General features: G+C 34.8%; 1 protein-coding gene across 1 annotated transcript; it reads left to right on the top strand.

The window, feature by feature from the left end:
* The first annotated feature begins 1,323 nt into the window (after positions 1 to 1,323).
* LOC107812580 (wall-associated receptor kinase-like 14) lies at positions 1,324 to 6,372 on the top strand. The gene is made up of 3 exons (XM_016637728.2): positions 1,324 to 2,151; positions 4,782 to 4,859; positions 4,982 to 6,372. Exons 1-3 carry the CDS (start codon positions 1,428 to 1,430, stop codon positions 6,226 to 6,228), a joined length of 2,049 nt encoding a protein of 682 aa, XP_016493214.1. The 5' UTR covers positions 1,324 to 1,427; the 3' UTR covers positions 6,229 to 6,372.
* The last annotated feature ends 2,922 nt before the right edge of the window (positions 6,373 to 9,294 follow it).

Here is a 9,294-nt window from a genome sequence, read left to right as displayed (position 1 = left end):
AACAACAACAAAGTGAAGGACATTTTGTCCTTAAGTTTTTTTTATTTAATTTGCAAAATGAGGCCGGTAGAATCAAAGTTAAGGACATATTGTTCTTATTTTTTTGAATTCAATTTCCAAAATGAAGACACTATGTCCGGAATACAGAATTATCATAGGAGGCGGTGTCTATAAATTTATCAATCCAGAAATTCAAAAAAATCAAATTCTTATCTAATATATAATCAAATCAATACAGATCTAAAAAAGTATAACTATAGCGAAATAAAAATTGATAGAAACACATGAAATTACAACTTACTGTTTATCTATGTTGTTTTTTTGGATTAGATTGCTGAATTTTTGAAATCGGGAAGAGAAATGGTGGTTCGTCCTCAGTTGATCGCCGTTGCTGCTGTTGCTCGCTTCTTCTCTTTGTGTAACTGCTGCTTGTGTTGATAGCGTAGGTATAAGTTATACCAAAAGGGTATTTTCGTCTAGTCAGGTATAAGTTTTTTAAAAGGAGTGGCTAAAGTCTAAATACATTGAAAACAGTGGCTTTAAAATAAAAGCCACAGCTTTTAGTGGCTATTTGTGTCGTTCGACCTAAAGTTCTATTAGGCGAGCCCAGTACGTTGGGCGTTGGGCATGTCCGGGGCGTAAGCCCCGATGACCGAGGCGTAAGTCTCACGGAACTAAGCCCCACACATAAACCCAGGGGAGTTTTACGAGTGCTCCGCCCTAGGGCGAGCCCCGGGCGAGTCCTAATTCTGCCTTTTAAAACAGAGGTCTAAACTATTGTCTTTTTTAAATATGTTAATTAATTAATATTACACTAATTTGAACATAAGGGTAGAGCAAAAAGAAATAAATGACTTCTTATTTTTCTAGAAACATCAAATATTCAGAAATAAATTAAATTTTCATAAACGGCTAATTTCTTAGACCGAAGACAGTACTATATTCAATTTACTGACTAAACTGTACGCTTAAATTAATTCAACACTTCCTATACAAACTAGACCTGAAAATATAATAAATGCAGGGTAAATATTGCTGGTGGGTCAATGGCCAATAAATCCTCGATTCGTACATATCCTTTTAACATTTAACTATAACATTTATAGTAATAAATTATTCTGATGTTAGGTTTCCAACTTGCAGATAAGTCAGGTCAATGACCAAATAAGTGTTCGTTAGAGACATATCATTATGCTGTCCCACATGTTTTTTCATATTTCACATAGTAAAAAATGGTAAACAGATATATGTCACATTAAAAAAATCTACATTAAAAAGTAGTCTATCTTTAATAAGTAAAATCATTATATGTGTTTTCATTACTTTATTTCTTCCCCCTTCCCCTATTCAATCAGTTCTCATCAATTTTCAAACTATTCTTCTTCTTATTATTTCTTCTCCACCCTTTATCACATGCGCTGTGAAAAATGAATTTATCTCTCTATGTTAGAACAAGAAGAATTCTATGTTTGTTTATACTTATTATTTCATCGAATATAGTTCTTGGATCAACCAATTGTACACATTCATGTGGAAAAAGTTTTCTTCAATATCCTTTTGGTTTTTCTTCAGGCTGTCCAATTCAATTAAATTGTACCTCACATGGGGCAATGGTCATTAACAAATTCCCAGTTCAGGCTATAACTTCTGAGACCATTTTAATTAATCTTTTAGCCAAATGTAGCCGTCCATTTTCTGCAATTCACAATCTTTTTAGCTCAAATTACGCACCCACTTCACGTAATGGAATACTTTTCCAAAATTGTAGCTTTTCACAGTCTAGTTGTTTGATACCTTCAACTATGATTCAAACTCATTTTGAGCTTCTTGACTGTGGGAAAGAAAATATGAGTTGTTATTCTGAACCAAATAGTGAGAGTAATTTTATTGACTTGAGGAATTTGTCAAGAACTGGGTGCCACTCTTTGTTTTCTGCAATATCTGTTGAGTCAACGTTGAATGGTTCGGCAGTTTCTTTGGATGTTCAAGTGGTTCAATTGGGATGGTGGCTTCAAGGAAATTGTCAATGTTCTTCTAATGCAAATTGTACTAAAATCTTGTCACCTATTGATGGGAAATTGGGATATAGGTGCCAGTGTTCAGAAGGTTTTATTGGAGATGGTTTCTTAGCTGGCTCCGGCTGCCGGAAAGGTACGTCTGATTAATTACTTAATTATGTAATCAACGCACCTGCCAGATTGACTCTTTCTCTTGGACCTCATACGTGTAAATTCATTTTGATTATGGATAACGATGAGACTTGAAGTTAGTATTTCTGTGTGATCCTACAGTGAAATGCAATGATCATTTCATTTGAAAGTTAAATTGTTAATAAAATACACTTTTAATTACTTAATTATATCTTCTCGCCAACTTTCAATGTAAAACTAGATGTTTTAGTTTTCAGAAAGTAATAATTATAGAGAAAATTATATACGACCTCTGGAAAGTAGAAATTAAAGGTCATATATGCAAAAGTGTGATGTTATATCTTCAAATTTCTCCAAGCTACTTTGGTTATAAGCCAAAAGTTTATCGGAACAACTCCTCTATATTCACAAAATAAAGATAAGGTTTGCGTATACACCCATCCTAATATTCTATTTGTAAGACTATTGGGTATGTTGTTATTGTTATTGTTAGGTTTGAGTTGGGAGGTTTAACTAATAAATTGAAGTAGATGTATGATGAGGAAGTTTTGACCAACTTGGAGAGAGAAGAACATCATAATTGGATGAGAAAACATGGGTCCAAGTAAAAAGATGACATACCGGGGCGGCTAAAAAGAAAAAAAGTACCATAGTTGACTGTATAACTCTTGTTCAAGTTGAAATTTTTATTCTTTACTAAATCTTAATTTCTCTAATCTGAGACGTGGATTGCATGTTAAGGCACTGTAAAGTCATAGTCTTACTAAACTTTTCTCATGTTCATACTAAAGTCGGAACAAGTTTCATAGAAATTGAAGATAGAATCAAGAAAAGAGCAAATAGTGACTATTATCAGATCAACTTGGTGATTGTCACCTTTCACAAACTAGGTAATAATGACAACCTTAAGAAGACAATAACCGTATGTGTTTGCTTCATCAGCGGAGCAACTCGTGACTAGCTAGCTAGGTAGGACCTAGGAATGGTGATGGTTGTTGCCTTTCAATGTCGCTTATCAATGCCAATTAGAGGCAAATCTATATATAGACTTAATTATATATTTTAATTATTTTAGATATTTATATACGTATGCATAATTAGAGTCGATAGCATGTTTTAAGTTGAACCAAGTGATAGCTACATATAATGAAAAGGTCTCAATTGGTAAATTTCCTTCGTTGGAAAATTATGCTGTGCAAATAGGATAAAAACATATATTCTTGAATGTATATGAATTTTTGAATCCCAATGATACATACGAATCTTTTTGCGATTAAGGTGATTCAAAATGTTTGTTAGGTTTAGATTCGAATACTGACTGTAACATTTTTTGCATTTTTTATTATAGTTTTTATTCCTTTGCTAATTGAACTTACAAAATTCGTCTTTTTAACTCCATGCAAAATGTTAAGGCATGGGCTTTTACGTGTTGTGGATTGGTTGGTGTAGTGTCCATTCATGATATTCTATCAAGATGTCCAGCCAAAATTTGTTTCATCATTAATTCAAGGAAGGTTTTTTTTTTCCCTTGGTTTTCTTCATTTCCTATATATCTCCATTTGGCTGCGAGTAAGCAAGGAAAATGGAGTCGCCATCATATTGTGTGGCGATAGTAGTTCAACAATGTCAGTGGACCCCTCCACGCATTAATTTCCTTCCTTTTCAATAATGCTTAAGAAAAAAAATGTTTTTGGTGACTAATTTGGATTTTGGATAGGGAAAGATTTAAACTAGGGAGGGGAGCCTTGCCATAATATAATTGGTAAAGTTATTGTTATGTGACCAGAAAGTTACGAGTTTGAGCCGTGGAAACAACCTCTTGCAGAAATATAGGATAAAGTTGCGTATAATAGACCATGTGGTCTGGCTTTCCCCCAACCCCGCACATAGTGTGAGCTTTGTATGGGTCAAAAATTACCTTTGACATGATCAAACCATGTTAACATTAAGGAGGCATTCACGAGCTGCTACGTGTTGCCAGTATGACTTCGATAAAGGCTTGCCCGATGTCGAAGTGATCTATTAAGAAGTGATGGGCAGGGCCGGTGAAGCTATTGAAGAGACACAAGGATAGGGGACTTAAGGCATTCACTTGTAAAAAAACACATTGACTTTATAGAGAAAATTTGGCTTTACTGCAAGCACACGAGAGATGCATTTTTACAAATAATCGTGCATAACTTTCCACTTGATCCAAGAACAACCTGAATATTCAAAGGCTTATCAATCATTCATCATTGTCAGAAGGAATATCCACATATCTCACCCCTTTTCGAGTGACTCGCATGTTCTTATTTACTTAGATGTCATTCATTGCTATTTATTATTATTTGATGCTATCCTCGAGGGGAAAAAATGTTATCCTCCTCCTTTTGAGTCATTGAATATTGTTAGTATTGTCCACATTTATTGCTATTCGGTCAAACATATATATTATCTACTGCAAAATCGGTTAACATATCTTTTGGATATTAATATTAGCTAAGATTAACTCTACTTTATTTAAATCTAATTGGTTGAACCCGTATCTAAATTTTGGGTCAAACAAACTTAGTGCACCGGTCTTTCCTTCTAGTTAACGTGAAAAATAGATGTGTCATAGCTAATTCCAAGTGTTTCTTATGAATGCAGATGACACAACATGCAACCCTTCAAATTACCTTTCAGGCAAATGTGGAGGAACCACCAGGGTTGGCGTACTTGTTGGAGGTAATACTCAGCTCGATTTAAGTTATATACACCGATAGTGTAGAGTCTCATAGCGTATAGTACTAGTCGAAATGAAATCCTTTTCTTGTCCTTTTACTTATTGAAAACCATTTTTTCTCCAGGCATTGCAGCAGGTGCTTCATTAATGGTAAGTATAGGCCTAATATGCTGCTTTATTCGACGAAGATTGAATTTCCAAAACAGAAGCAGAAGAAGCCGCGAGCTATGTGAAACAACGGGGATTACTATCCCGATTTATCCATACAAAGAAATGGAAAAGGCAACCGATTTCTTCTCTGAGAAGCGAAGACTAGGAAATGGCGCTTATGGAACAGTTTATTCAGGAAAACTTCAAAGCGACAATTGGGTAGCAATCAAAAGAATTATGAATAGACATACTGATAGCATTGAACAAGTCATTAATGAGATCAAGCTCCTTTCTTCAGTAAATCATCCGAATCTCGTTCGACTCTTGGGCTGCTGTATTGAAAAAGGTGAACAGATTCTTGTTTATGAGTTCATGCCTCATGGAACTTTGTCACAACATTTACAAAGAGAAAAAGGAAATGCACTTCCGTGGCCTGTTCGCCTCACGATTGCAGCAGAAACTGCTCAAGCTATAGCTTATCTTCATAATGCAATGCACCCTCCAATATATCACAGAGATGTTAAGTCTAGTAACATACTCTTGGATTATAATTACAAGTCAAAAGTCGCGGATTTTGGACTTTCAAGACTTGGTATTATTGAATCATCCCATATTTCTACCGCGCCACAAGGAACTCCAGGATATCTTGACCCTCAGTATCATCAGAATTTTCAGTTGTCTGATAAGAGTGATGTTTATAGCTTTGGCGTAGTTTTGGCAGAGATCATAACAGGACTAAAAGCAGTGGATTTTGCTCGTCCACAAGACGAAATAAACTTGGCTGCACTAGCAATTGACAGAATAGGAAAGGGTAATTTAGATGAAGTTATCGATCCCTCAATCGAGCCACATATGGATGCTTGGACGCTTTCGTCTGTGCATAAGGTAGCTGAACTGGCATTCAGATGTCTTGCATTTCATCGCGATATGAGGCCATCGATGATGGAAGTGGCGATTGAATTGGAACAACTTAGATTAAGCAAATGGGCAATTTCAGAAGATAATATTACAGCTTCATCAGAGGGATCTTCTATTTCATCAGCTTCAGATGTGAGTGAGAAACCATTGAACCTTTCAATTAAGAAGAGAGAAATGGATATAAAAGCTATATTTTCGACGGAAAAAATAAAGGATTATTCTCCTGTTTCAATACAAGATCCATGGAAAAGTGAGCAAAGCTCTCCATCTTGTAGTAGTTTGCTCAATCATATAGTCAAGTAATGTTAATGTAAAGGCTTTTCTATTTTTTTGTAATTTACTTACAGGAACATGTAGCTGTTGACAGTGTAGTATACTAGCAAAAAATTACTAGCGAGAATACTGCATATGCCATATTTGTGTGTATCTCTAAAGTTTTTTCTCTTCTTTTGTGTTCTTTTTTATGTATTTTCCTCTGTGGATACTTGATAGTATAACTATGCCTTTGTTGCTGCCTGGAGTTAGATTCTGCCTTGACTGTTTATGGGCTTCGTCTCTGTTTATAGGGAGAACGACACAACACAAATAGGATCATTTGGTGCCACCATTAAAATTTTGACCCCAGTAAAAAAGTCTTGTGTTTCCGATCAAAATTTTGAAGTACGCTGGTCAAAAAATTTTGGGCAAGTCTTATGCTGATTTGCTAAAATTCTAAGAGTTTCCCATAATTTTGCAAGTTGTGGTGATCAAATCCCGATGGTTACCATATTTTAGTACAATTGAAAGTATTTCTTACGGTTGCCATATATATATATTTTTTTGCAATTGGCCACAAAATTCTAATCGATCACCATAATTTTTCGCATTGTGGTTATATATTCTGGTGCTTGTCATCTTTGGTGCTTCAAAATTCTGACCAACGTATTTTAATTCTGACACAAGATCAAAATATAAATAATGGTTTTAAAATGGTCCGTCCAACGTCACTTCCAGCTGTTTTAAGTTCTTTTGTTTATTAAATCTCTTTTGAATTATACTTATGGGAAATTTAAAGAGCACCTATACTTTGGGTTTTGTGTAAGGGTGGCAAGTGGGACGGTTAGGCTCGGAACCGATCCAGGACCGCGAGCCCATATGGGTAGTAGGCATAAACGGTCCTACCCGTTTAAGCCCGGGACCAGGGAGATATACAGGCCCATGTGGGCCGGTTCACAGTAGGGGACCGTTAGGATCGGGACCGGGTCCTAAGTGGGCCAGTTCAACCGGTCCCAAACGGTCTCAAACGGTCCCCAACGGCTATATTTAAAAAAAAAATCCCACTTAATTTTCTGACCATTACCCATTTAAAATGTAACCGTTATTGTTGCCAAAATAGTTGTTGGCTATTTTATAAATAGCCATTTAACCCCTCCAACTTTGTTTTAACCCCAAACTTTTTATAATTACACTTTTTTTCCTATTTTCAACTATAAATACCCCCTCATTCTTTCATTTTTCTTCACCAAATCATCAATCTCTCTCTAATTTTCTTCTAAAATTGGTTACTTTGTTGTTGCAACTTGTGTGAAAAATTGTGAAGTTGGTGAATTGAAGTATTCAAGTCTTCAACGATAATTAATTTTCAACAAGTTATTCGTCAATTTGGTAAACTCGTTCCAACTCTTTAGTTTTAATATTATAGTTTTGTTTGTTTTATTTAATTACTTTGTATAATTATAAATAAGATGGAATATTCCTTAAAAAAAATATTTAGTAAAAATAAGGAAAAATCCAAGAGTGGTAAATCTAGTGACCAATCTATTCCTCCTCTAATTCCCCGGCCTCCCCTACCCAAACCCGATATCCGCCCTCCACCTGCTCCTATTCTTGATAGTGATAATACTTTATTACAATTTACGGAGAGTTAATATATGCATAATGTTGGAGGTGGTGAAAATTTAGATCATGAATATATGAATTCTCTTTATGGTAATCCAACTATTGATGAAGAAGATAAGCAGGTGTAGACATGTAATTTTGACCCGCGCATTAGAATCACCTTTAATAGTCCTAGTATATTTATGATATTACTTGAGTTTATTTCTATATAGTTCATTCTATTTTTTAATTTTAATTCTATTTTTAGGCACAAAAAAAAACAAAAAAACACAAAAAAAAGTAGTTTCATTTTTCTATTTAATTCAATATTAGGTATTTTTGGAAAGATATATTATTATTATTTTAACCTATTTTTATTCTAATATAATCATTGGAAAAAATATACAAAAATAGTTTCATATTTATTTTATTTCTATTTAGTTTAGGTTATTAACGTTTTTATAGCAATATACTTTTTGTTTTCACTTTTATTTTGAATATAATAATTTATAAAAGAAAAATATATATAAAAATATAGTATCATAGTATGATATATTTTGCTTTAATTAATTAGAATTAATTTTAAATTATTTTAAAAAAAAAGAAAAGTTCAAGTTTCTAATTATTGGATCTAAAAGAGTTAGAACCCACTAAATTTGAGCCCAATTGCTCCAAAATTACCCCCCCCCCTCCCAAAATCCGCCCAAGTAGCCCAATCCGGCCAACCCAATCCCCTAACCTAAGTCCCAACCCAAACGGCGCCCCCTCCTTCTTTTCACCTCTGTCGCGCCCAAACACCACAACCTCACCAGAACTCGTCCAAACCAGCGAGTCACTCACCCAAACTCGCCTCATATGGTCCCCTATAGTCCCCTCTCTTCTCCTCTCCTTCTTCCACGTCACTCAAATCGTACAATCCTCATCATAACAATTAGATTCATGCATTTTTCCTTTCTTTTTCGTTCGATGTGAAGCAAATCCGAGACCCTTGAATAAATCTTGGAATAATGGGAACTGTTGGATGAAGATTTTTATCCAAAGTCTCCATTTTTCTGATTTTTGTTTGTGAAAGGGGATTTTCGGAATTTATTTGATGGCAAATTCGGGTTTTTGGGGGCTTTCTTGGAGAAGAAGGAGGAGGAAGCTTCTAGGGTGCCTATATATTTGGGGATATTCGGACAGAGGAAGGGGGAAGAAAACTTTGGTAGGAAAATTGGGGTTCTAAGAGAGTATTCTTCTTTTACTCAATTGTTCATCTTCATTTTTTATTTCCAGAAAAGAAAAACGAAAAAAAAAGAGTCTCATTCAACCTTTAATTTTCTTTTTCATTAAATTCCAAAAAAAAAAAGACTCTGTTTTGGATGTTATTTGAGTTTAAATTCAGAAACATATCAGCTCCTTTTCTTGGATTTAGATTTTTGGTTTCCCTTTTGAGCGAGACATAGCCGAGTGAAGTTCGCTTGCCGATTCGAGGTCGGTCCATGATTCCTACTCAATTTGCACCTGCTGTTT

This window comes from Nicotiana tabacum, chromosome 16, assembly GCF_000715075.1.
Source record: "Nicotiana tabacum cultivar K326 chromosome 16, ASM71507v2, whole genome shotgun sequence".
Taxonomy (NCBI): Eukaryota; Viridiplantae; Streptophyta; class Magnoliopsida; order Solanales; family Solanaceae; genus Nicotiana; species Nicotiana tabacum.
Note: the sequence above shows the minus strand (reverse complement) of the source record. Positions and strands in the feature narration are given on the sequence as shown.